Raw genomic sequence first — 27,939 nt, forward strand, 5'->3', positions numbered from 1 at the left:
ACCCTGAAGGGCCAAAATGGAATTATTTCCAATAAAATCTTCAAATATTTAAATCCACCACATCTATCTTTTTCCTCCATTTCATCACTTCTAACTTCCATTTCATCTCTCTCTCCACTTCACCATCTTCTCCAACGAAGGTCGTCCGTCGACCATTTCTCCGCCAACCTTCAAAACTCTAAAAAAAAAGTTTTTATTTCTTTTTTCTCTCTGTTCTTCTTCCTATTCCTTTTTTTCTTTCTCTACTCTGGGATTTGGAATCCCAAACCCTAGATCTGGTTTAGGGAAATCCAAACCAGATTTGAAGCTTTAACACAGTTCGTTGAAGTTTCTACAAAGTTTCTTTTTGAAGTTTCTACGGAGCTTCTGCTTAAATTTTCTACGAAGCTTCTGTTTGAAGCTTTAACATCAACGAAGCTTCATGCTAGTTTGGGTTTCTCCTGACTAGATATAAGGTTTGGGGTGTAGAAAGAAAGAGAAGAAAAAGGAAGAAGATATAAAAAAAAAATTAGTTTGATGGTCACTGAAAAAATTGGTCGGTCGACGACTTTTGCTGCAGAAAATTGCGAGGTGGAAAGAGGGAGAGATAAAGTGGAAGAGAGAACTGATGAAATGGAGAAGAGAAGAAGAGATGAAATGGAGAAGAGAAGAAGAGATGAGGTGGATTTAAATGTTTGAAAATATTTTTAGAAACAATCGTTTTGGCCATTAAGTGTATTCGAGAAAGAGTTAAATTTTTTTTGCCTTTCGGACCAAATCGAACTCTCACACTTTTTTTTTGTTTTTTGAGAATTCGACTACGGTCTACGTTAGTCGTTACAAGGCATTGATGCATCATGGAGATGTAATGAGCACGATTACCGCCTAATTTAAACTGAGAATGAAAGAGGCCTAAAGCCCGACAACGAAGAGGCCTAAAGCCCGACAAATTATTACATTATTCATAGCCTAAATTACATAGGATAAATCTAGATGGCAACTGCTTCCACCGAGACTCGATCCCACGACCTCATGGTCTTAAGAGGGGTGTCCATCCGTTACACCAAAGGGTGGTGGACAACTCTCACACTTATGAGAAGCTAAAACGGCAAACTCATCACAAATTGGGGGCGGAAACTGAATTAATCATTTTATTAATAACTAAATAATTTTAAATAAAAGATAAAGATGATATATCTTCCTTTGCAAGGGTCCGTAGGGCATATGAGAAACTTCATAGTCTTCAAACAAAATTTCTAAAAAGACAAACCAAAGAGAGTCGGAAAATGAAAAACTTCTGAATGTAAAAACTAAATATTTTACGTCTTGGTCACTACTAATATCTTAAATAATATTAACCTTTCGAAACAGAACGTAAATGTTTATTTTCCTTAGGTTTAGAGTCTGACTACTTTAGGAAACGGAATGTAGCAAAAGCATTACTTTTGATTAAGTTTATGAAATAAAAACTGAAATAACTTGGAACATTCTCATACAAAGATTGGTAGTATTTGATACATGTCAACAACAACAGGAACTATCTAATCTGAGATATTAGTAACTCTCATGTTGGTGAACCGAGAGAAATAAGAATTATCCATGTAATCAGTGATATAATCACTTATGAATGATATATGGTTTCAATGGTTTAAAAAAAAAACAGGAACTATCTAATCTGAGATATTAGTAAAAACCCGAAAACATTTAAGGTACTGTTTAGTGTTCTTCTCTCGGTCTCCCATCGTCTTCTGGGTCCGGGTACCCTTGGGTTAAGCGTAGGCTGGTAGTAGGTGGATCTGAGTTTCTCAAAGGATATCAGAACTACCTGACCAACATCTTCAGTACTGGGATGACGGGTGACACCGGATGGAAGTAGACCAAGTATGAGCTCTTCTTAGGTATTAGATAAAGAAGTTTGAAGGCTAAATAAATCGAACACAAGTTTGGATGGTCGACAAATAGAAGGTTGTAAATGAATTTAAACGGAAAACAATAACAATATGACAACTCTAAATTTAGAATTCGCGCTTTCCCATTAAGTCGAAGAATATCACTATCAACTATGCGAAAAGTAACAATCTAAATAATAACATCATTGTATACATACATAAATAGAAATTAGTAGTAATACACATCCATAATATATGTAGAAAATCCAAAGCTCTAAAAGTTGAAATATCATTTACTTTTAGTTTTTTCCTTTTTTGCATTCTAATCAAAGAGGATTAAGGTGATATATTAAAATCAACAACTTACTATATCCTCAAAGTATAGATTAAGATTTTAACCCTGGTCTCCTCAACAGAGAGACGCGTGTTAATTTGGAGCTTAATTTGGTTGTTGTTAGTAACGATGAGAGCGGCGAGCTAAATTTGGTTGTCATTAAGGATGAAGGCGCCTTGGTGGAACTTGGTTGACTACTTCACCAGAAGAGCTATCACTAGTAGAAGAAGGGTTTAGTCCATATGTGCTGGTGATTCCACTATATTCACTCCCAATTTCTTCACTTGTACCTTCCATTGCCATCTTTTTAAATTTCTTCAAGTTTGCATTATATGATTCTTGATCTTGTTCTGAACTTGTGAATGTAGTGCTTTGCCCTGGTTTTACTCCTTCATTCAACATCTCCAGTGATAGATCTCCCTCCAATGTTCTTACTATCTATTATTTTTATACATCAAAATATGATCGTCAATAACCACCGGAAACAATATATTAATCAACCAAAGATTTATGTACAATTTACTAACTAGTCCCAAATTGCTTAGAATAATCTTTCAGATCGGATCATGGAACCCAAATATTTATCTCTTTTCACATTATTATGATGTGCAGTACATGATATTTTAGAATTTTTGAGGTCGGGTTATATTTGTGGTCTAGGAGCGGTATTAGTTACCGATCATGCTTTTCTTCCTCCCCATAGGGATTAATTTTTTTCCACATATACTTATTTCATATTCCACCGAATGTCCATTTCAAGTTTATTATCTAGGAACTTTTATTACATATCGGCTTATTCTTTTTGCCCATGCTGGTCAAGAAGACAAGTTTCGGGTGGTTTAAGACTGGACCATGCCAAAAAAAAAAAACTGAAAGACTCGTACCATGTAAAACTGGACTAGTTTGGCCTGGTAGGGCCTAAATCATGGAGCATGAGATTCGGTTGGTAGCGGGGATAGATATTAACATTAAAACATCACCGAATAGTATTAGAGCCTAAGTTATCTCATATTCAAAGGTGGACAGGGAACATGGGAGGACAACAGTTGCTCAGTCTCATGTCGCACAAGAGAACATCAGGAGCCTAGGCTATGACGAAGAGCATGGCCTCACTAAATGTGCAGGATGATGACCCATGAAGAAAATGCGAAAAATCAATGGCAGTTGGATCTTAGATTTAAATGACAAAATAAGGCAATATATACATAGGGTAGACTTGGCTAAATCATATCATAATGTGAATCCTAAGAATGAAGTTGCCAAGAATTTTATTGCTCTGTTTCAGATTTCAATGTGGAATAAGAATAAGATTAGTCCTACCGTTTTTTTATTCTGAAATCAAAATCGAGAAGAAAGTTTCTTTTGAATTATTACCTGACTCATCTTCGGGCGTTTTCTGGAAGAATGACGGATACTTGCAGCCGCACATGCTACCATGCACGACATTTCGTTAATGTCGTAGTTTCCTTCCAAAGTTGGATCCACTAAATCTCTGTAATCTCTATCGTTCCTTGTTAGAAGAGGCCTTGCCTGTTCTTCCGACCAATTTAAACAAATTATTCGATTAAGTCATACACCGTTAATGGATGCAAATTCTATAATTAAGACAAATATGTACAGTTACGTTCATATTTTGACGTTATAGTAGTCGATAATGTTAATCTGACTAATGTATTCTACTTTTTGTAAGTTTATCGTGTGAGATAGTCAAACACTAGAATACATGTCGGATTATCTTTTTAATATTTGGAATCATTTCACTCTAGAATAATGTGAGATTTTGTGTTCACAATTTGTGTACTTAAACACAATCGGATAAAACCATATGTATTTTACCTTTTTTGGAAAACAAAGAAATAAACAGAGTAATGAACTTCAACAAAGTACGACATACCCAATCTACTAAGCTATCTTCCATATAGGAGTTAGAAATATCGACGGGTCGTCGACCGGTTATCAGTTCTAAGAGCATAACACCAAATGAGAAAACATCAGATTTGTCTGTTAGCTTTCCACTTGATGCATATTCAGGAGCCAAATACCTGTATTTTGACACAAGCTTATTAGTTTAGTTTTTCATTTACCCTTTCTTTTAAGATAAGGAAATGTAAATATATTTGATACCCGAATGTCCCCATTATACGTGTCGATACGTGAGTATAAGTGTCTGAAGTCAGCTTCGCTAATCCAAAATCTGCAACCTGTATGATGTAATTTTTCAATTGAGAAACACTTATACTTAATTTTTCAGAAAATCTCTTTAATGAAATGGGCTGTTCATATGTACCATGGCTTCAAAATTATTGTCGATAAGAATATTAGCAGCTTTAATATCACGATGGATAATTCGAGGATGACCTGCAAGTAATAGTCAATAGACCAAAAATGAGAAAAGAAAACTAGTGTACTTTCCTCGTAGTTTAAATTTTAGAGATTTGAGGAGACGATATGCAAGACTTTGAACGACTCTCAAAAAGAAGTTAGGGTTAGTTTCTGCAAATTGGCAAGAAGAAGACTTATATATAGTAATAATAACTTACAATCTTCATGAAGGTAGGCAAGACCTTTGGCTGCTCCCAATGCAATCTTAAGCCTTTTAGGCCAGTCCATGGGTGGGTGACCCTTCCCTGCAACACATTAACAATGAAGGTTCCTAAATATTAGTAATTTTTTAACAATGACTGTCGCGTCATGTGGTCGGATAATATGGTTCATATAGCATTGCTCAATAAAAATATGAATGCTTACCATGGAGGTGATACTCCATTGTTTTATTGGGAACAAACTCGTAAACAAGCATCCTCTGCCCACCAGCGATACAATAACCGACGAGAGAAACAAGGTGTCGATGATGAACACGGCTAATAATCTCAACTTCTGCTTGAAATTCTCGTTCGCCTTGACCTGAACCAGACTTTAGGCTCTTCACGGCGACAACCTTGCCATCCGGCAAGACCCCTTTGTGGACGTACCCAAACCCACCTTGACCTAATAAGTTTGCCTGAGAAAACCCATTTGTAGCTGCAGCTAGCTCATCATAAGTAAAGCTACTCTTGTTTACTGAAAACCCACTACTAGGAGATGCAGGCAGACCCATAACATGAGGCGGGTCGGATAAGTGTGATCCATATTCACTACTACTGTTAAGATGATGCTGATTAGCCCATCCTGAACCAGGTGGTGCGACAAATACACCTGGTGGTGGTGCTGCCATTCTATTGCTTCCATGTTCCATCATTTGTTGATTATTATTGGGGTACCAGGATTGATGTTTGGAGCTGTTAGTGTCATAGTAACCTGGACCTAAACAAACACAATCAAAGATATCCCAAAATCAAGAATTGTTCTACTTTCTACATCTCTACCTAAGTTAAAAGTACGTTAATGTTCTTTTCATTTTTAAAAAGAAAAACATTATATAACGACGTTAATCACGGCTTAGGGAGTTACGAAAATTAACTTTGAATCCCATTACAACATATCATTCTCGACTCCTCACGGAAAATTGTTCTCAGAGTACACCTCTTACACATAGCGAGGTGAATATTGAAGAAATGAAGAGTTAGAAGCTATAGAATCATATCTATTGAATATCGCTAAACTTAGCCTTCGCTAAGGTTGTCAATTCGACTTTTAATAAGATGACTAGTTTAAAACACTACAATGTTTCCAAAAATGGTTATAGGAAACCATCCGTCCACGGTGTGGGTTATGCGTACAAGAGGTTGGGAAGGCCCTACTAACTTGGTCTAAGATATGTCTCATTATAACATTTCGACAGATGCATCACAAAAAAGAAGATAGTATCAAAATGATGGAATTGATTTACCTTTGGAGCCAGGAGGATTCCCATAATACTGAACTTGATTATTCATTGGTAGTCTCTTCTTTTTCCTGAAGCAAAGCATAAAGATGACAATCATAAAAATAAAAAGAATACCTACTCCAGCTGTGATTCCAATGATAAGGGGTAATTTGCCACTTGTATCATCGACTGTCGAAGATGATGGTGTATGTGGTGATGGTTTTCTTACAGGTGCATTTGGAGGGGGGAAATTTGAATCAGATGGTGTTGTGGGTAGTTGAGGGGGTGAAAACAAAACTCCTGGTGAAGATGGAGTTAGAATAGGAGAGGGTGGTGAGGGTATTTGTGAAGCTGGTGAAGGAGGGGTGGTTGTTACTGGTGGTGGTGGTGGTGATAGGGGAGGAGTATTTGATGTTGGTGGTGAAGGTGGAGGTAAAGATTTTGGTGGTGATGTTGATGTATTTGAAGGAGGTGATTTAGGTGTTGGTATTGGTGATGGAGGTGGTGTTGATGGTGGTGGAGGTGTTGGTGGTGGTGATTTTGATTCTTGAGGTGGTGGGGATGTTTCTGATTCTGATTCTGATTCCTTAGGTGGTGGTGATGGTTTTGATTCCTCTGGTGGTGGAGAAAACGACGGATCAGTAGTCGACGAAGAAGGATTTGGTGGTGGTGCAGCCACAGGGGTTGAAGCCATGATTGATTAACTAAGTTTTAATACTACAATTAATGGCTTCAATTGAGAGCCCCTGAAAATAAACTCAATGAGAATTAACTAGTTAAAGAATGTGTCTTGACATAGAAAGAAGAAAGTTTGAAGTTTTTGAATCAAAATCAATTATAACAAACATGGCAAAGAAAAGATCAATACCCATGCAAAATTGCAAATACAAACAAAATAGGAGGGAGAAAGTTAGTTGTTATTGGATTCTTACAATGGGTTAGAAAGAGAAAGAGGAGACAGAAAGAGAGAAAGAGAGAGAGAGAGAGAGAGAGAGAGAGAGAGAGAGAGAGAGAGAGAGAGAGAGATGGAAGGTACCTGCCCTGCCGTGAAGAAAACAGGGGACACTCAGAGGAAGAGAGAGAAGAAAAAGATATTGCATAGAAATGGGTCCCTCTTGATCCTAGAGAGAGAGAGTGAGAATTGTTTCTGTTGTGACTTTCCAACGACCCTTTCTTCCTCCCTCCCCTATCAACCACAAAAAAGAATAGTTTGCCTATTCTTAGACAAAGCCAGGTTCCACCCATCTCTCAAACCGATTCAAAATATTTCGTAATGTGACACACATGAAACTTTGTAGCGCACAAGATATAGTGTGGTTTAAAAGCCAATTTTAGTCAAGTGTGTCCACGATTCATCAATGAAACCCCCCTTGCCATGTTAAAACTTTTAACCCATAACAATGAAGTAGAATTGAAAATGAGATAAAATTGTTTATCAATTTCACAGATGATACAAGAATTAGAATAATGTGGTTGTTGTGATAATAAGTGACAAAAATATCACCCCTTACAAAACCATGAGCTATTTTAGTGTTTTACAAAGGCCCACGCTACAGAGCCACCAGACAAGGCCTATAAATTGAGGTCGAGACACTCGAAGATTGGTCATTACATCGTGAGATTTTCCTTTGTCTATGTGACTGAGTATTCTCATTACCATCATTTACTTGTACTGATCTTAACAAAAGAAGTACTAATCTTCTACAAGCATTTTGTTCTTTCACGTTTTTCAGATACAAGTTTTGAAACTAATTAAGATTTACATTACAGTCAATGCGACAGCTTCTGATACGAGGGCTAACTATACCAATAAAAACACCATCTTTTCCAGAGGAAGATGCGGAGAATATATTATTGGAGCTTCATTTTCAGGTGAGAAAAAGGGGAGATTGGGTTCTCTCGAAGAGTTGATGACATGAACTCCATTAACCTAGCTTCTGGCAGTAATCCAGGCTGCAAGGAGCAAAGTAAACAGTCCAGTTCATGAAGCAGGTTCTAATCTCTTTAGTCTCAGACTCTGTACACAGCAAGTAAGAGATAAAATCGATTAAGTAGCAATGAAGTAAAACAGAAGTTGATCATCCTAAACACACTATAAATACGACATGAGATATTACTTCAGTTCAAAAAATAACTGATATAAAGGAGCTGACGTTAATTTTTTGGTAAGCAAAGGTCACCCAGTGTTACCGTTTATTTGATACTCCATTGTGGCCGATCTCTAGTTTTTATATCACAACGGCATTTTGAGTCGCTCTAAACTCAAATGTGGTGTGCGATCACATGTATATAGTATCAAGAGCCACAAATTTGTTGCTTCGAACGTGAGAGATCCTAAAGGTCATTGAGTAAGTATTTTGATTGGAAATCGCTAGTAATGTCCAGTTTGGGAACAATCCATGGGCTCTGAGAGCCCCAGAGCTTCCCTCCCGCATGGAAAATATGTAGCTGCACAGACAGGATTCCTGTAAATGTTTAAGGCACAAGCTCTATGAGATAGCTGGACACCACAAGTTTGGCTTTTGAGTCTTTGACCTAGGAGGCCTGCTAAGTGCCAAGTGGATTCACTCTTCCTAGATGATATGTCATAACCCACTAAATATTACACAGGATTGTCTATGGTTCCATAAAATGTTCTTACAAAAATTTTACAGTATTAAACTATCATGAAGGCTCTAAGAAAGATACCATGTTTTGTAGAGAGAGATAAGCTAATAGGTTTTATACAGAAAGAAATGCTTACATTAGAGAGAAATGCTTACTAGGTACCATCTCACCAAAAGAACGATTACACCACCAAGTGTGGATGGATGATCATTAACTCGTCCCAAGTTTTTCTTGCTGAGAAATATGAGATGAAGCTCCTGAGACAGTAGTAGTCGGAACAGTAGAGCCAGACAGGTTAGGAGCCAATGGTCTTGCATTTGTCTTCATTGGTTGCCGTTGGAAGTTCATGCCTGGATGTGGTTTTGGTACAGCGTTTGCATAACTCATTGCGACTCTGTTGATAGGTAAGGAAGGTGGTACTGTTCTGGAGGAAGAAGGAGATATGCCAAGTCGAGATGCAATTATCTGGGCCCTTTCTTGGTAAAGCTGTTGTCTTGATTTGTTCATTTGCTCTCTCGCCCTCACTATCACATTGTCCATATCATTAAAGAAAGACATCTTCATCTCCAACTTATTTAACTGTAACCAGCAAAACAATCACAAAGTCAGACGACACTGTAACTACTGAAGCATATCTTGTTTTTTCACAATTTATGCTTCAGTAGTTACAGTGTCACATGATACAAAGATTTTTTATGGCATGGTCCCCACCCCCGCCCCCAAAACCACCCAACTTGGCCAGCCTAGACGTCTAACCCACCCAAAAATAACACCCATGTGAAACAAGGTGCTACCTTATACAACAAAGTTCTAAGGTTTTCCTAAGCAATATAGGACTAAAGTGTTGCATATGAAGCCTTCGAGCTCACTTACCTGCTTCTCTATCAAAAAGGTTGTGAGTTGACGAACTTGATCTTCCTCCTGGTTAGCAAGAAGCTTTGCCTTCACAGCCGCAGCAGATAGAGCAGTAACTGCAGCACGCTTAATTCTTTCGATATTGTCGCCATTTTTGTTTTTGCTACCATTGACATTATTCTCTTCTTTAATATCAGTGGTTGGTTTATCATCCTTACCTGCAAACAAAAGTAACAAGAGATAAAATAAGATCGGTAATTGTCTTCAGGTGATTTATGCTTTCATGTGTGCTTTCTACCGTATCCCTTTATAAACTAAAAAAATGAGGATTATAACGCAATTTCAGAAGAACTCAATCAATATCTTCTTTAGACAACTCTAAGGTGGGATGAAATTAATAAGGAAAAAACAAGTTCAGCCCGGTTTCCGCTACCTACTGAGGAGTATCTCATAGTATTATACCTGAAATTGCCTCTTCTTGAACTGTTAAACTAGACGCAACTGTACGTCGAGACTCATTCTCTTCCATAGGAACTGGATTTGACACCATATCTGCAGGCTTTACCATCTCAGGAGGACATTCTGGCAGTTCATCACATGATTCTTTCCCTGAACTTCGAACCACCTCGCCTGGCAATGACAAGTCAACTGGTTCAGTTGCAGAACTTGGTCGATCCTTCTGCGGCAATGCAGAACCATCAGATTCCTTTTCAGCACTTAGGACTACATCCTGCTTAGAAGATTTATCATCTGATTCCTTTCCAGCATCTGAAATTTCTTTGTTTCCATCACCCGAAGACAACCCTGATTCCTTTTCTTTGGAAACAGCATCGTCCATTTTCTCGTCAAGTAATGGTTTTGTATCACTTCCACTCGGAGCAGATATACGGTGTTCTTCCTGGTTGTTTTCCTCTTTCTTGTCTTCATGCTCCCTGGCCTCCTCCCCAGCCATTTCCACAACAGTGCTACACTCCTCAAATAATATTAGATCGCTAAACTCCAGAACCATCACCAAATCAAAGCAGATCTTACAAAGATACATACCTTACTGGGGCAGAGGCATCGTTCTTGGAATACGGTGGATCTTCAAGAACAAAGCAGTGCCTTGCAGCTAGCTGAATACCTGGAGATTCCTCAGAAATCGTTTTTAATGAACAGCGGGCTGAAGCAGCAGCAACATCAGATTCAACAAGACGTGCAAGATATGCTGCCTGCAGATCAAAAAAATAAGAAAGAAATAATAAGAAAAATGCAAGCAATAAATGAAACATAACATGTACTAATGCCATCAGCTTACCAAAGCCATTACAGGGTTCCCTGCTTCAGCAAATGAAAGTTTTGATCCAGGTTCGGGAAGAGAACCAACAGCTTGAAATGCTTCTTTCAGAGCACTCAGCGCAATGTTGGTACTCATCTCCTCTGGAAGCTTTACTTCACTAGCATCCTTTCGTTTCGAAATGTCCATCGAGGAAGATATTGGTTTCTCTTCATCGGGCGAACTCTCGTTTTCCTCAGTTTCAGGAGCATCTTTTGGAGCAGATGAATCAGAAACGGCTGCACTTTTGTCATCAGTTAGTTCAGGGGTACTTTTTGAAGTAGATGAATCATTATTGGTTTCAACTACGTCGTCCCTTGCTTCAGGAGTATTTTTTATTGTAGATGAATTGTTATTGGCTTCAACTATATTGTCCTTTCCTTCAGGAGCATCTTTTGACCCAGACGGATCATTTTTACTTGAACCGGGAACTATGTCTCCTTTGAGACTAGCATTGTTATCTTTATCTTCGAAAAAAGTATCCTCAATCGGCATTTGAACAAAATGCAATATACACTGAGCTTTAGTTTTTGTAGCAACATGCTCTGCAATCTCATTCCAATTTCCTCCAAAAAGTTCCAGGGCTTCAAGAAGGAGCAGCGTTTCCTGATCAGTCCAACTCCCTCCACTTGCTCCAGGAATCTCAGCTGACTCCATTATAATGAAATCAGCATGGGACATTCCCGAATCAAACTTTCCATTATTAAAGCATTCAGAACATAGATCAAAATCTGCCTGGGATATGAGAACTTAATCAGTTCAAGTGAAAACATAACTAAAAGATAATGGAAGATATGGGCACCAAATATGCAGTCAAAATACAGTTTAGCATAAATGGCAGGGCACTAGGTAACTACTAAAACCACGAAGTCGGTTGCTCCTTTTTCAGCAATTTCCTGATAAATTACCCTTTTTTCCCCAAACACAAAGAACAAGCATGTTGTTAATGGTGATGCAGTAATATCCCGTCTATCATGTTATAATGGGTTGGTGTCTTAATTCCCAGGAGATGTCTTACTACCTTCATTGCATAGACATAGCAATAGCATCCAACAGTTAAACCCAATACGCATACCAAAAGCCTAACATTGCAAAATATCAATATGATTAATCAGTAATATCATAGAATTCAAAGCTCTGATGTGTTGTTCCGTGTATTCAATTGCATTTCAAACATTGTTCGCTAGTATTCTCAAGGTAAACATTGAAGCAATAAACAAATATCATAAATCGAAGGAGAATTAGCAGCTCAAGTTTAACGCTAAGATCCAAGAGGTTACGTAAGTTAAGGATTTCAGGTATTCTCCATATATCACATCCAGTCAGATGCAGCTTGATCGTTTTTAAAATAACATATTATATAGAACAACTGACCTGCTTCTGGCAGTGATACCGCTTACGCGAACAATCGGCCGAGCAAGAGTTGCAGTGATACTCAACAGAAGGTCCCTCTGGCCTCACCTCATCCGCAATGGATGGCTCGGGAAACAAGCTGAGAGGAATAGCTGGTGCAGCCAATTCTGCCTTTGAACCTACTCGAGTATGAGACTCAACTGTCTCAAACTTATACAGCTTCTCAATCAGTGAAGCTGGCTTAGCAGCTCCATCTGCATTTGGGGCAGCTATAGCAGAATCGAGCAGTGGGAAGGGCTGGAAATTTATCAAACCCCAGTGATCTAAGAACTCCATGATCTCTTGCCTCATATCCAACTCCCCAACCGAGAGTTCCGATAAATCTTTAGGCTCAATTTGTTTTTTTGAATCCTCATGAAACTTCTTCACAATAAAGTTCCTAATTTCCATATAAACATCAGGCGTCCGTTTCTCAGATTTCCCATCAAAGAAAGAAGCCAACGCATGCTCCTCCAGTGGGTGAACTTTCGTCCACGAAAACCAACCTAATAAATACATAAAAATACCAAATTTTTCATGAATTTGTAACCCTAAACTCCAATCTTACTTTCCTAGTAAACTAACAAAACACAAAATTGAGTTCATGAAGAAACAAATAAAATGAAAATTAGGGTTTATTTGGGCATAATTTACCGTCATGAGTAGGAATAACATGAACATTATCATCACGAGATCTTAAAGCATCAAACTCAGCGTCGATCAGTGATTCCAAGTCTTGCACTAATTCTTCAGATACAGTATTTGATTTTTCGGTAGCAGCGGTTACTCCTCCGGCAGCAGAAAAAACTGGATTTGGCAGGGGTTCAGATGGATTCTGTGGAAATGAAGCAGATGAAGCGGTAGAACTAACAGATGCGGCGATGGTGATAGCAGCTTCGGCAGCAGAAATGGCGAATTTGTTGGGAGATTGACGAGCTCGTGTGATAGGGCCATTATGATGAGGAGGAAGAAGAGAAGCATTGAGTCTTTCTCTTGCTTGACGCTTAGCAGTTGTTGAAGATAAAGCTGTGTTGTTAGCTTTTCTCTTTCCGCCTCTTCGTCGACGACCTGGTTGTGCTTGTGGTTGTGGTGGTAGCTGTGGTGGTGGTTGAGGTTGTGCTTGTGGTTGGTGGTGTTTTACCACCATAGATTCTGGGGTTCTAGAGATGGTGCTGGTGGTGGTGGCGGCGGCAGCAGCGGTTGAGAGTTGTGCTCCGCCTTCGCAACCTTTGCCCTCCATTGCTCCGTTGATTTTCTCAGTTACTGACGCCGTTGGACAAAGACGCCATCTCTCTCTCTCTCTATTTGCTTTTGCTTTTGCCCGTTTTCTTTTTTTTTATCTTTTACTGATGCAGCAGAGGATAAAGAAGAGAGCGCGAGTAAAAAAAACTAACTACCAAAATCCCTACAGAACTAATTTTGGCCGATTATGGGCGAACAAATTATGCTTTCGTTTGCATTGCTTGAAAGTGATATTATTGAAGAGTGCCCTCCAATTTCTTACTTCTGTCATCACCGCCTGTGAAGTTCAATGCATATTAGATTTGCTTTGTGTTAATTGTGTGATGAGAGACTGGTTATCTCCTTCAATTATGATGTTGTCTAGATCCAACGATCTTTTTTTTTTGGACTAAAGCTTTCATTAAAAACATCCAATATTCATTTACAATGACTCAAGGACTTAAGTTCAAAGTAAACACAAGAACGGATGTAAAAGTTAACTGAAAGGATTTAAATGCGATCTCGCTCAAGTCAAGTACTTATGGCTGATTTTGCCAACTGATGAGCCTCCATATTAGAAATACGATGGCAGAATTGTAATTCGATAACCATGGTTGATAGGCGTCCATGACGCCTTTCGATGTCTCCCGATAACCGCCACGGTGGTGTGCAAGATGTATCAGACAGCATCTCGACCATCGATTTAGAATCCCCTTCCAATATAAAACTTTCAATGCCCATCTCATAACCTAATTCTAACCCTAGTTCGAGCACCCTCATCTCACTTGTGGAGAGGCGAGATCGGCTGGAAATTGATCTTCTTCATTCCTAATATTTGTCCCGAATGGTTTATAGTTATGGCTCCCGCAACTGCATGTGGAGGTTTAAAAGCTCCATCAACGTTAATCTTAAGCTTGGAAGGAGGAGGCGGTAACCATCTTGAATCCTGTTCATCATGAAAATCGGAAGATGTGTTAGACAAAAGGGTTAAATCATTTACCTCTTGCTTAGTGAACCAGCAGCAGCGATGCAAATCCGGTTTCTTGGAATTGAAAATCTATTCATTCCTTGCTTTCTACCAACCCCAAATGAGATAAGTATAAACTTTTCAATCCTCCGCTCCATTTTTACCTTTATTGAGAAGATCTTGCATGTTCTTGATAGGATCAATACTTAAGTTGATAATCATATTATTATTAGTAGTATTGATGAGATCACTGAATACTGGACAAGACCCAAACAAATGATTAATGGATTCGATCTCTCCTTTGTTACAAAGCTTACAGTAAGGTAGGACTAAGCCTATATATTTGGCTATGTTACCTAAGGTGGCTAGTCCATCATGAATCAATTTCCAAACAAATAAAAGCACCTTAGGAGATGCCGATTGCTGTATCCATAATTTCTGCCAAGGGAATTCCTTAATGTGTTGGTTTAATATTGGTCTCTCTCTGATTTCTTGGTAGTAAGATTTTGTAGAAAATACTCCTGTTCCACTAGGGGTCCAGAGTAATTTATCTGAAGAGGTGGTAGGATTAATACTTATCAAGTTTATCGCTTCTACAGTTTGTTGATCAAAGTATTTCCTTATGATATCTTGATCCCAAGTATTATTGTCTTAATTCATAAGATTTGCCACACAAGAAATAGAATCTGGAATGTCTTCCATAATAATGGGTTTTCTATTAGGTAGTTCTGCTAACCATGAATTTGAATTTATTTGAATGGTTGTTCCATCTCCCACCTGCCATAGAATGTTAGTAGACAAAGTATCTCTTGTCTTGAGAATGGCTCTCCAAAAAGGGGTGGAAGATGATGGACTATTTTTTTTTAAACCACGCGAAACAATTTTTATTCATAAGCGATTAAATCACAATGTTACATGGATGATCATAATTATTTCTCTCTTCTGAAAACTTCATGAGAGTTACATACCTTTAAATGCAAAGTGCCTAATGAAGAGAAAGAAATGCGACTAGACACCGACTCAATAAAATGACCCTAGAGGTCGAAAAATGAAAGGATCCTAAAGATCACGTATGAAAGGACCCTAAAGGTCGACAAAATAACAGGGAAAAAAACAAAATAACCATCGTCGCCTTCACAGGAAAACCGTCGCCGTCACCGGAAAACCGCCTCCGTCGTTGGAAAACCGTCGCCGTCACCGCCATGGAACACACAACGTACAACACTAAATCTTCATTGGTATTCATATACAAACTATTACCAAATTCCATCTTTTCATCTCCACGAATCACAATCGTGATTAGAACGATTCGTCTAGTTGCCGGATTAATTTGAGAAGACGATACTTAAACAGAGACCCTATCTTTATCACCGCCCATCTATCCAACCGTGATATCCCTTTTTGTTCTTGTTGATCGATCTACTAATCTGAGATTTCTAGGTTTTCATTTTGAATCTATATTTGTTATATCATTATCCATTGAAGTTTGATTTGTGATTTTACAAGGGTTAATTCAAAAGAAGATAAATTTGTTAGTGACGATGAATTTGAAGGTTCCGATCTTGGAAATCAAGCAACCGTTGATGTTTCTAGTGATTTATCTTCGATGAGTTTGGATATGTCTGATACTGAAGTTGTAGGATCTTCGACAGTTAGCCATGGAAGAACAAACTCTAAATCTCAAGGAGGTTTTTCGAAGAGATAGAGATATGTTCTCCGTTGGAGAGATAATTAAAATTGGGTGTGGAGTCAGCAGCCTTTAATTCCTTCAAACCGTCCCACAACCTTCTCCCCTCAAAACCCTCACGAACGGATTTACTGAAAGAGAGGGAGAGAAAAAAAAGGAGAAAGGGATGAAACCCTCACCGGTTGCGAGGGTTTCAGAAAAACCGGTTACTGGAAATAAAATGAGAGAGAAAGTATGTCTGGCTTGAAATATTTCAGTCTAAGATGATGGACTGTTAGTAGTCCAAAAGTTACAACACCTAATATATTTAGAATTTAAAAGCTTAACCCATATGGAGTTAGGTTGAGTTAAGTACCTCCCGGTCATCTCACCAATGAGAGAGCTATTAACTTCAGATAATGCTCTTATGCCCAGACCTTCATGCTTTTTTTAGGAACATATAGTGTTCCAGTTTATAAAGTGAATTTTTTTCTCTGCCGTTGTATGTACCCACCAAAAACATCTTTCTGATTGTTCTAATTTTTTTAATAACTTGCTTCAGAATTTGTTGGTAGCTAAACGTATAGGTACAGTAGGCTCCTAGAATCGATTTAATTAGAACTGTTCTTTCAGCTTGTGATATGAGTTTATTCTTCTAACCTGATAAAGTTTTCTGAAATTTTTCTGTTAACAAGGAAAACTATCGATTCTATTACCTGGCTTAAGAAGAAAAGATCCCAAATACTTAGCCTGATTGGACATGCTTGGAGCCTGAAGAGTATTCATGTATTGATTTCAAATATCCAAAGGCACTCCTTTCCCGAAGTAGATAGATGATTTGTCAAAATTCACAAGTTGCCCAGAGAAGTTAGAGTAATCTGTAATAATATTGGTGATTGCTGTGAGGTTTGTAGTGGTGGCTCTCCCAAAGAGGATGGGGTCATCCGCAAATAGGATGTGAGATATACTAGGATTAGAGGGAGTGATTTTGTAGCCACTGCACAGACTATTGAATTCATAGTGATTAATGAGGAGAGAAAGGGACTGTGAGATTAGTAGGAATAGGTAGGAGAGAGAAGACACCCCTGCCTAAGACCCCGAGTAGCCACTATATTCGGGTAGAGCTGACCATTGATTTGTATGCTAAAAGTAGAGGTTGTGACGCATGATAAGATAAGGTCTAAAAAAAGACCCGTAAATCTAGTGGCTCTTAGGACTTTAGTGAGAAAGTCCCAATTAACAGTATCATAAGCCTTTGCCATATCGATTTTAAGGGAGAAACCCTCCCTTCTTAGATTTAGACTTATGCATGGAGTGAATTATTTCTTGTGTCATAATGATATTATCCATGATTTGTCCAGAGGGTACAAAGGCATTCTGAGTCCACATTATGCATTGGTTTCAAACATGGGCGAATACGATTAGCCACAATTTTCGTGATGAATTTATAGATTGAGGTGAATAATGATATAGGCCTGAAATCTGAGGCCACACTCAGGTGTCTAACTTTGGGAATAAGAGCCAACGTGGTTTTGTTAATAGTGGGGTCTATATTGCCTGTCGAGAAAACGTTTTGAATATAAGAGATGAGATTCGAACCTAACATGTCCCAATTTTGTTGATAGAAATGGCAAGGTAGGCCATCTGGTCCAGGACTCTTAATAGATCCCATTTCCATTACCACCGCTTTTATCTCATTCGAAGTTGGTGCTCTAGAGATGTAGCCCATTTCTGTGTTCGATATCACTTTATATGCATTCATGATATGAATTGGGGCTGGGTCCATTGGCTCTGCCTGAAATAAATTCTGAAAAAACAACACAAGTTCATTAACAATTTCTTTGTCGTACGTAGTAATTACACCTGATTGAAGAGTTATCTGTTGTATTTTGTTTTTTTTATCGGCGTTGGGTCATGGCCAAGTGGAAGGCCTTAGTGTGCCGATCCCCATTTTGAGCCCATTTAAGTTTAGATCGTTGCTCAAGTTTTGTCCTATATAAGTTGTTCTTGGATGTCACTCTCAATAATAAGAGAAGAAGTAGTGGGGGATTGAAGTTGAATATCATGGAGTCTTTTACGAAGAATTCGCATCCTGTCGGTTAAGACTCCAAAAGCCGATTTACTCCAAGTCGAGAGGTTGTGTTTCACTTAACACACTCTATCATGAAACAGACCAGAACTATCTTCCAACCCTTTTCGGATGGTTTCATTAAAGTTGGCATGCTTGGACCAAAAGACCTCATATCTAGATATGGTTTGAAGAACTTGACCCGTGACTTTAAATTTAAGGAGGATAGGGGCATGATCACTATTATACCTGGGCAGATGAAATAACCCTGCATCAGGAAATTCCAACAACCAAGTATAATTACTAAGAGCTCTATCCAACCGTTCCCTGGTCAAGTGGTGGATAGAACGGTTATTGGTCCAGGTAAAAGCCGGACCATTGAACCCTAAGTTCAGTAGGCTCGATTGCTCAATAAAAGATCTAAATTGATTGGCAAAAGGAGTTTGGCCTGTACCGCCCATTTTTCTTGATTAGAGGTGATGTTGTTCAAGTCGCCTATGCAACAGATGGGGTTTGTTGTTCTCAGGATTCGGTTTAGAAGATCAGTCCAAAAAAGAGGTCGATCTTGAACCTAAGGAGGACCGTAGATGCAAAAGAGATCCCAATCCGGTTTATCATCCAACCCTGTAATCGTAGCATGGATAAACTTAGGAGAAGATAAGTGGATTGAGACATTTATATCATTAGACCAAAGAAACAACAATCCACCACTTTTACCTATAGAAGGAACCGGGCAACAATTATTAAGACCAAACTGATTAAAATTAGGTAAATTACTACTAGTAGATAAACGAGTTTCAGATAAGAAGCCCAAGATGGGCTTGGTTGACCCGAGGAACTGATATAAAGTAGCCTTTGTCGGAGTGTTCCCCAAACCCCGACAATTCCAGGCTAGGCAACTCATAATTCTGTCGGCATTGAAAGTGTCGGGTCCCTTTCTAGTTGAGAATAAGTGATACTTATTCTCGATGATTGTTTATAAGTTTTCCTTTGCCTGTCGTCTCCTTGCAAACCAGTACTTATCGATCCTGTCCTATTGTTCTGCAAATAGTCCATGGTGTCCACCTGAGAGTTGGAGGTGACTCCCTTTATCTGTTTATTTTGTAGCATCGTCTTTGACTTTTTGGCTTGGGTTAGATGAGTAAGCAATTCGCCAAATGAGTCTTTGAGTGGACTGATCGTAGTACTTCCTTCTTGGTCTGGGAGAATGTTATAATTGATGTTATCGGGTGCTCCTTGTTTCCCGTTGATCACAGCATTGTAAGATTCCATTTCCCGTCTTGTACCCCTAGCAAAAAAAGGAACTTTAAAAGATTCAGAGTAGTTAGGTTTTATAGCCTTACGAACCAAGGATTGTTGTTCAGCAGGTAATTCCCATTTAAATAAATCATTAAATTTGAGAACGACTGGAAAGAATATTATTGTATGACCAATCCGTCCACATGAAACACAAAATCGAGGTAGATGTTCAAACCATAATTCTATAGAGAAAAATGTGGTTTTTAAAAGCGTCAGATTTACTCTTTTCGGGAGTGGATTGCTCAGAATAAATTCTATCATAACTCTTCCATAAACACTCCAACGAGTGACATCAGCTGGTGTTGTCGGAGTATAATTGCCAAGTGATTTCACTAATCTGTTAACTGTTGTACTGCTTAAAAGCCCCATGGGGATTCGATGCATTTGAACCCAAAAACTTGCTGACTCGAATGTGTGTTCTTCCGGTGCAAGTTGGACATTGCACTCATTAAGAACTACCAATTCCTTGGCAATAGTCCACGGGGAACTCTCAAGTACAAGCCCTAATTTACTCGTCGTTTCAAAGCGAATAAGAAACTTATTGTCTTGAAGTTTAGTTAGGGCGAACTTATTTGGTCCATGAATAACACGAGATGACTTATGTCTATCTTTTTGTAGCAGAAGAATTTGATAACCCCTCGTTTGTTATTTTCCGAGAATGAACTAATAAGATCCGTTCCTTCAACCGTAGTTGTGGGTAGATCTTCTGTCGTTGGGGCTGCGAAGTGTTGTAGGAATTGATTATTTGGAGAACCCATGATAGTTGAAGCGGATGAAGAAATAAACACTAAAAAGGATTTGCAGAATTGACGAGAATAGACTTAATCTCAAGATGAAATGCTCCTGAAGAGCCACTGAAATACAGATAATTACTGAAAATTCAAAAAAATAACTGTGAAAACTGATAGAAACTGACTAAAACTGCTCAAATTAAAGACCGATAACTACCCCATGGGAGAGGCGCCACCCAAAACGGAGAAACTTTGAAATTTCTACCACCCGGATCTTTCTCTCTCCAAAAAAAAAACGGTTTTTTCCACACTTTAGATCCACCGATTTTGCCCACTTCATAGCTTCCAAAATGACTTTTGCTTCCGCTTTTTCACTGTTTCGTGTTCGAGATCTGATAGAGCAAGTATTTAGAGTACGAGAAGTATGATCCCGTATCACCATTCCAATACCTAAAGGTTTGGTATAAGTTTGAAATGAGGCATCGACATTAATTTTGTAATGGTCATGAGGAGGTGGTTGCCAAAATGTAAATATCCAACACGTTAAAAAATATAATTTTACTTATAATTTTAATAAAGGATATAACAAGACCTCTGATTAAAAAAATTGGCAGACTTGGTAAGCTTTACTTCGATTATCTATTTTCAAGCCTTAGATGAGAGATCATATAATGTATATTTTTTCGAACAGAGAATCACGAATGTTCTCATAAAAGAAAATCACGGATGTATTGGACAATGAAGAAAACCACTATAACAGTTAAAAAGATAAAAATAAAAATTACTCCATATGACTTAAAATGATAAACCTCAAAAGTGGAAGCAAAAAGAGCATAGATTGGAATACCCATCTATAATCAACTCCTTGGTGTACTTAATTCAATCTCGATCATCCACTAATATTATGGGGTAGTGGATTGGGACATTCCAAGACATTTCAGAATCTTGAAATGTCTGAGGCATTCAAATCCAGACATTTGAGAATCTTGAAATGTCTGAGGCATTCAAATTCAGACATTTGAGAATCTTGAAATGTCTAGGACATTCAAATTTAGACATTTACAAATCCCCGAATGTTTGTGGCATTCAAATATAGACAAAATGTTCGCAGACTTTGGTAGACTTCATAGTTTAGTGGATTTTGTGATAGATTTGGGACAAATTTGGAACCGAAATTATCTTTAAAAAAACAAGAGACATTTTGTACATGTACTCAATAATAATATTAAAATAATAAATATCGACCAAATGTCTATCAACGTCCACAAATATTTACGGATATCACAAAAAATATATTTTTGAAATGCTAGTACAAATATATTATTTCATGTGATTAAACAATAATAATATTAAAATAATAAATATCCACCAAATGTTCATCAACGTCCGCAAATATTTACAGATTCTACGAAAGTTGAAAAATATACTTTTAAAAGGGTATAGTGCAAATATATTATTTCATGTGATTAAACAATAATAATAATATTAAATAAATGTCCACTGATAGGCCTAAAATTAGGTCTTTCCCCAAGTGTAGGGGTCAAGTTATAGTATTTAAAATAAGATCGAGTATCGTTCCAAAGGACAAGCTATTTTACCTAAATTTCGAATTAAAAACCCCCTTTCAAAAATTTGATTTGATTTGGAAACTACTTAAAAAAAAAGAAAGCAATACTAATAGACTAATAAGAATGAAATCAAGGTGAGAAGAAGAATCTAGGGTTTTCAATTTCACCACATAAATGGACTACTTAAGAGAAGCATTCAATCAACAAATCACTATTTGTTTATAACTCAAAACCTAGCTTAATGAACTAATTAGGTTTCGGATAATATTCTTTAATAACACAATTCAAAATCAAGAATGTTTGATTGACTATCATATAAAACTAAATTCCTACACTATCATTCATTATCTAAAAGGCATATCTCATCTAATAATTCAATAAAAGCATGAAATATCTAATTATAATGCATGAATGATAATAAGGTTATAGAATCAACATGAAATGACAATCAATAGGCATTGAAGCTCAATATAAGGATTCATTGATTTATAACATATCTCAAAATAAGCCCAAATATGGGTTTCCTCTATACCCTAGATACAAATTTAGCTACTCATGGAATCTAAAGTAATATTCATTGAATTTATAAAGTAAATGGAATTACAAAAGATTAATGGAAAGAAATCACCAAGAATGTTCAAAATCCATATTCCCATGTATCTCCATTTTGATGTCTAAGATTTAGCTCCAAGTGTCTCAAGAATATTACCCAAAACTCCAAATAATAGCTTATTAGAAGATAAAAGAAGAGAAATTTAGAAGAGAGATAGAAGAAGAAGAGATTTTAGAGAAGAAGGTATGGAGAAATTAGAAGGTTAGAAGAAGAAATTAGAAGGAGAAAGAAAATGTAGAGAAGAGATGAAGGTGGTAGAGAAAATAGAAGAAAAGAATGGGGGGGCTAGGGTTTTTAGTTTAGAAGAGGTAGAGAGAAAAGGAGGCTAAGAGAGGCTAAGAGGGGAGAGAGGCTAAGAGGGGAGAGAGGCTAAGAGGGGAGAGAGAGAGGCTAAGAGGGGATTGAGAGGGTTTGCAAGTCTAGCTTTTAATGGAGGAGCAAGAGATTTATTTATAGAGTTGGGTTAGGGTTTTGGTTGGGTCAAATGGTAAAAGGTGTGAAGATGAGTGTTAAAAGGGTAAATAGAAAGGTTTAAAAGGATAAAACCCTAGTTAGGCTGGCGGCTAGGGTTTTATGTTGGAAATTCGGCTGATTTGGTGTAGCCGGGTATAAGTTAACAAGATAAGACGTCTCGACAGCCGTCGGATTTTCACGCGCACGGATCTGGGTGGACGGGAAAGGGACACGTGGCTGGGAGCATTGGCTGGGAGCACGGTTCTACGTAGCTTCGGGTAACACAGGATAATGATAAATGACGGGACACACATCAACCGTTGGATCTACAAAACACGGTAGGTAGCAGCAGCGGCCAAGATTAAAACGTGGAGACGGGGCTACCGAAACTAGTTGAAACGCGCTACGTCGGATCATACTCATAAGTCTCATTTTTGTTGCTTAGCGAGAATACGGGAATTAGATGAAACGACCTCCGGAGCGCGCCACGTGTTCCTTGGTGTACCGCGCGCCAGAATAATGCCCGACATTGTACCGAAAGCTGATCAAATGTTGACCTGACTTTGACTTTGCATTTTTCACTCATCCGGACTCCGAATTGACTTCCGTTTTCTCCTACGGACTCGTCTCGACCTCTACTTTTCAACCACGCACTGACCTTGGCCAAATTACCAGAATGTCCTTGAATCCAAATGACCAAAATACCCTTTATGCATCTTTTCCTCGTTTTTCACACCTAACTCTGCAAAAGACACCTAATCAAGAAAACCAACCATTTATCACAAGATAAGACGTCTCGGCAGCCGTCGGATTTTCACGCGCACGGATCTGGGTGGACGGGAAAGGGACACGTGGCTGGGAGCACGGCTCTACGTAGCTTCGGGTAACACGGGATAATGATAAATGACGGGACACACATCAACCGTTGGATCTACAAAACACGGTAGGTAGCGGCCAAGATTAAAACGTGGAGACGAGGCTACCGAAACTAGTTGAAATGCGCTACGTCAGATCATACTCATAAGTCTCATTTTTGTTGCTTAGCGAGAATACGGGAATTAGATGAAACGACCTCCGGAGCGCGCCACGTGTTCCTTGGTGTACCGCGCGCCAGAATAATGCCCGACATTGTACCGAAAGCTGATCAAATGTTGACCTGACTTTGACTTTGCATTTTTCACTCATCCGGACTCCGAATTGACTTCCGTTTTCTCTTACGGACTCGTCTCGACCTCTACTTTTCAACCACGCACTGACCTTGGCCAAATTATCAGAATGTCCTTGAATCCAAATGACCAAAATACCCTTTATGCATCTTTTCCTCGTTTTTCACACCTAACTCTGCAAAAGACACCTAATCAAGAAAACCAACCATTTATTACAAGATAAGACGTCTCGGCAGCCGTCGGATTTTCACGCGCACGGATCTGGGTGGACGGGAAAGGGACATGTGGCTGGGAGCACGGCTCTACGTAGCTTCGGGTAACACGGGATAATGATAAATGACGGGACACACATCAACCGTTGGATCTACAAAACACGGTAGGTAGCGGCCAAGATTAAAACGTGGAGACGGGGCTACAGAAACTAGTTGAAACGCGCTACGTCGGATCATACTCATAAGTCTCATTTTTGTTGCTTAGCGAGAATACGGGAATTAGATGAAACGACCTTCGGAGCGCGCCACGTGTTCCTTGGTGTACCGCGCGCCAGAATAACGCCCGACATTGTACCGAAAGCTGATCAAATGTTGACCTGACTTTGACTTTGCATTTTTCACTCATCCGGACTCCGAATTGACTTCCGTTTTCTCCTACGGACTCGTCTCGACCTCTACTTTTCAACCACGCACTGACCTTGGCCAAATTACCAGAATGTCCTTGAATCCAAATGACCAAAATACCCTTTATGCATCTTTTCCTCATTTTTCACACCTAACTCTGCAAAAGACACCTAATCAAGAAAACCAACCATTTATCACAAGATAAGACGTCTCGGCAGCCGTCGGATTTTCACGCGCACGGATCTGGGTGGACGGGAAAGGGACACGTGGCTGGGAGCACGGCTCTACGTAGCTTCGGGTAACACGGGATAATGATAAATGACGGGACACACATCAACCGTTGGATCTACAAAACACGGTAGGTAGCGGCCAAGATTAAAACGTGGAGACGAGGCTACCGAAACTAGTTGAAATGCGCTACGTCAGATCATACTCATAAGTCTCATTTTTGTTGCTTAGCGAGAATACGGGAATTAGATGAAACGACCTCCGGAGCGCGCCACGTGTTCCTTGGTGTACCGCGCGCCAGAATAATGCCCGACATTGTACCGAAAGCTGATCAAATGTTGACCTGACTTTGACTTTGCATTTTTCACTCATCCGGACTCCGAATTGACTTCCGTTTTCTCTTACGGACTCGTCTCGACCTCTACTTTTCAACCACGCACTGACCTTGGCCAAATTATCAGAATGTCCTTGAATCCAAATGACCAAAATACCCTTTATGCATCTTTTCCTCGTTTTTCACACCTAACTCTGCAAAAGACACCTAATCAAGAAAACCAACCATTTATTACAAGATAAGACGTCTCGGCAGCCGTCGGATTTTCACGCGCACGGATCTGGGTGGACGGGAAAGGGACATGTGGCTGGGAGCACGGCTCTACGTAGCTTCGGGTAACACGGGATAATGATAAATGACGGGACACACATCAACCGTTGGATCTACAAAACACGGTAGGTAGCGGCCAAGATTAAAACGTGGAGACTCTCCAGTCGAGATGGTGATTGTTTTCGACCCCAAACCGAGATGATCTTTAGTCCCAGCCGAGATGATGGTGTTATAACCGTGGCCTCCATTTTTCTTTCCATCTCTCTCACCTTCCTTTCTATTCGAAACTTTCCTTCTCTTCAGCTTCTTTCCTTTTCTTCTCCCTTCTGATTCTTCTCTCTCTCTCTTTCTTTCTGTATTAACAGAGATCATTCCCATGAATAGAGAAGAGAGAAAGAGAAAGAACAGGTATTTCGGTTCTAATCTGGGCGCCAGAATTTTGAATCTTAAGTGAGATTGATCTGGTGTATCGCGGTGTATTTCAGGAAGCTGCGACGCGCTTCAGATGATGCCATGTTGTTCGTCTACTCTCCCAGCCGTTGGATTCTGTGACGCGTGTACTGGAGCACCCTAATACCATGCGTTGCATTCCATGTCATCCGTCTTTCAATAAGATCCCGAATATCACCCGTGCGCCCACCAGTGTACCGAGAACTTATCCCTCACTGTCAGCTTGCACGCCACGTGGCACTGAGAGACCTGACTTGACCCGATTTTGACCAAAACTTTGACTCGTCCTAGTTTTCGCATCCGGACTCCGATTTGACTTCCGTTTTCGCCGTTGGATTCGTTTTGAACTCTACTTATATCTGAGTATTAAAGTCGACCAGGATTAGCATAACCAACAAATGACCAAAATGCCCCTCAATTGTGTCTTTCTCCTGATTTTAGCATTTTTTCGCACCGAACTCCGTAAAAGACACCTGGAAAAGAGAAACAAGTAATTCATGAGAGTAACTGCTCGAAATAGACTAACAAGCCCAAATTAAGAGATTCAAATGAGGCATCTTCATGACTCATCAAACATCCCCAAACTTAGATTTTGCTAGTCCTCGAGCAAAACAGAAAAATGAAACCAAACCCAATTCACCACTTTCGTAGGGAATCACGATTGCACTTAGCACGTGCAACATGCCGTTAAACCTCTAGGTTACCCTATAGGACGAGTTTTGTCTCGTGAGGGTTTGCAGTGAATGTACCCACAAAATTCAATGTTTCAAAATCCAAAAGGATCTAAATATGACATGGACTAAAAATGTTAAGCCGATAAAAATTTTCGAAAGTTAATAGAAATGAAATCCAGGTCGGCCAAACCATACAAATGATAAAAATCTTTTCACTAGTAATCATGACTCGAAGTGCACGTGACCAGCCAATATAAGTATCATTTCGGTTCTGAAAAGACAAGACCTCGATTACCGTCTCGATACATTTCGCCTCGACTACTGCCTCACGGTAATACACTCAAAAATTAAAGTTACTCAAGAATGGTTCACTCTATGTGCGAGTATGAGTATGAAGGAAAACTCAACACATGACAAAAGATGGACTAAATTCTTCGTGGACGACTGATCTCATAGGAAGGAAACAACCACTAATATGGAATGGGGAAGCTTACCAACTCTTCTCACCTGATCTACTTTCTAACATTGCTTCCTAGAGGTCGATAGACTACGGGTGAACTAGAACTCCTGAGAACTCGACGTCTTCAAATCTTCAAGAACTACTTTGGGATAAACATTTAAACACAGACAAACATTTTTCTTTTTCTTCTTTTTTTTTTTTCATACGACTCATAATACAAATACTACTTTCTTCACATTATTCTTTCCTTGGTAATGTTCTCTTTATTTTGCTTCATGCCTTATTCTCAGGGTTCTAAATGATTGATGAGGTTCCTATCTTCCTCTAGTTGACACTGCTTTCAAGTTTCTCAGATTACAAGAGAAAGGTTCGCTTCCTGATGACATCCCTAGTGGTTGTAAAATTCGAACTCAAGAGATCAACTGAGCTCTAATGAATGTTGCGAGGTTGAGTAGCTCTTCATTCTACTCAGAATTAGCTCAGAAGAGATCACTCAAAACAACAAGAAAGGCTCAGAATCTCACATAGGTTAAGTCTCCACTAATGATTGATTAAGTTTTCTCAGAAAAGTCAACTCTTCACCTATCTAACACTCACATGGCTAGTGCACAAACAACTTCAAGACTCGAAATTCGTGGAAAAACCTTCAGCAAAAGCGTAGTACAACCAACTAAACTCTATGACCATTAACAACCAAAAACAACTAGACTCACATTTCCAATCCAAAAATTACCCTTTGGAATTTTTGAAATAAGGACTTAGCAAAAATTTCAATCCCCTATCCCCAAACTTAAACCGAACATTGTCCTCAATGTTCTGAAGACTATGTAAAAAAAAATAACAGGGTGAAGGGAAAGATATTACCCGATTCGGAAGTCCTAAGCGTGGGTTGCCTCCCAGAAAGCGTTAAGTTTAACGTCTTCAGCCAGACGAAACAGATGACTTGAAAAATAGGAAGAATTATACCTACTGGATTAC

The 27,939-nt window shown here is 38.9% G+C and overlaps 3 protein-coding genes across 6 annotated transcripts in view; all 3 read right to left on the reverse strand.

Moving 5' to 3' along the window:
• LOC147537553 (uncharacterized) overlaps positions 1-27,939 on the reverse strand; it is an 84,173-nt gene that overhangs the window by 52,631 nt on the left and 3,603 nt on the right. The window lies entirely within an intron of this gene.
• LOC147537556 (proline-rich receptor-like protein kinase PERK15) lies at positions 1,994-7,250 on the reverse strand. Its single transcript, XM_086639410.1, has 9 exons — positions 7,044-7,250; positions 6,032-6,753; positions 4,951-5,505; positions 4,743-4,829; positions 4,490-4,560; positions 4,327-4,403; positions 4,097-4,244; positions 3,577-3,732; positions 1,994-2,640 (listed from the first exon to the last, which is right to left on the reverse strand). Exons 2-9 carry the CDS (start codon positions 6,699-6,701, stop codon positions 2,362-2,364), a joined length of 2,043 nt encoding a protein of 680 aa, XP_086495536.1. The 5' UTR covers positions 6,702-6,753; positions 7,044-7,250; the 3' UTR covers positions 1,994-2,361.
• CHB3 (DNA-binding family protein) lies at positions 7,635-13,855 on the reverse strand. Of its 3 annotated transcripts, none has more exons than XR_015224964.1 (8): positions 12,831-13,855; positions 12,159-12,682; positions 10,767-11,519; positions 10,514-10,680; positions 9,932-10,434; positions 9,488-9,687; positions 8,770-9,193; positions 7,635-8,024 (listed from the first exon to the last, which is right to left on the reverse strand). XR_015224964.1 is itself a non-coding variant. In XM_086639406.1 (7 exons), the coding sequence occupies exons 1-7, from the start codon at positions 13,414-13,416 to the stop codon at positions 8,825-8,827; spliced, it is 3,102 nt and encodes a 1,033-aa protein (XP_086495532.1). In that variant the 5' UTR covers positions 13,417-13,830; the 3' UTR covers positions 8,610-8,824. The 3 variants fall into 3 exon arrangements, 1 of the variants encoding a protein (XP_086495532.1); XR_015224965.1 differs by having other exon boundaries at positions 8,751-9,193; XM_086639406.1 differs by lacking the exon at positions 7,635-8,024 and having other exon boundaries at positions 8,610-9,193; positions 12,831-13,830.

This window comes from Eschscholzia californica, unplaced genomic scaffold, assembly GCF_041429995.1.
Source record: "Eschscholzia californica isolate CP2 unplaced genomic scaffold, dmEscCali1.0.p SCAF_5, whole genome shotgun sequence".
Classification (NCBI taxonomy): domain Eukaryota; kingdom Viridiplantae; phylum Streptophyta; class Magnoliopsida; order Ranunculales; family Papaveraceae; genus Eschscholzia; species Eschscholzia californica.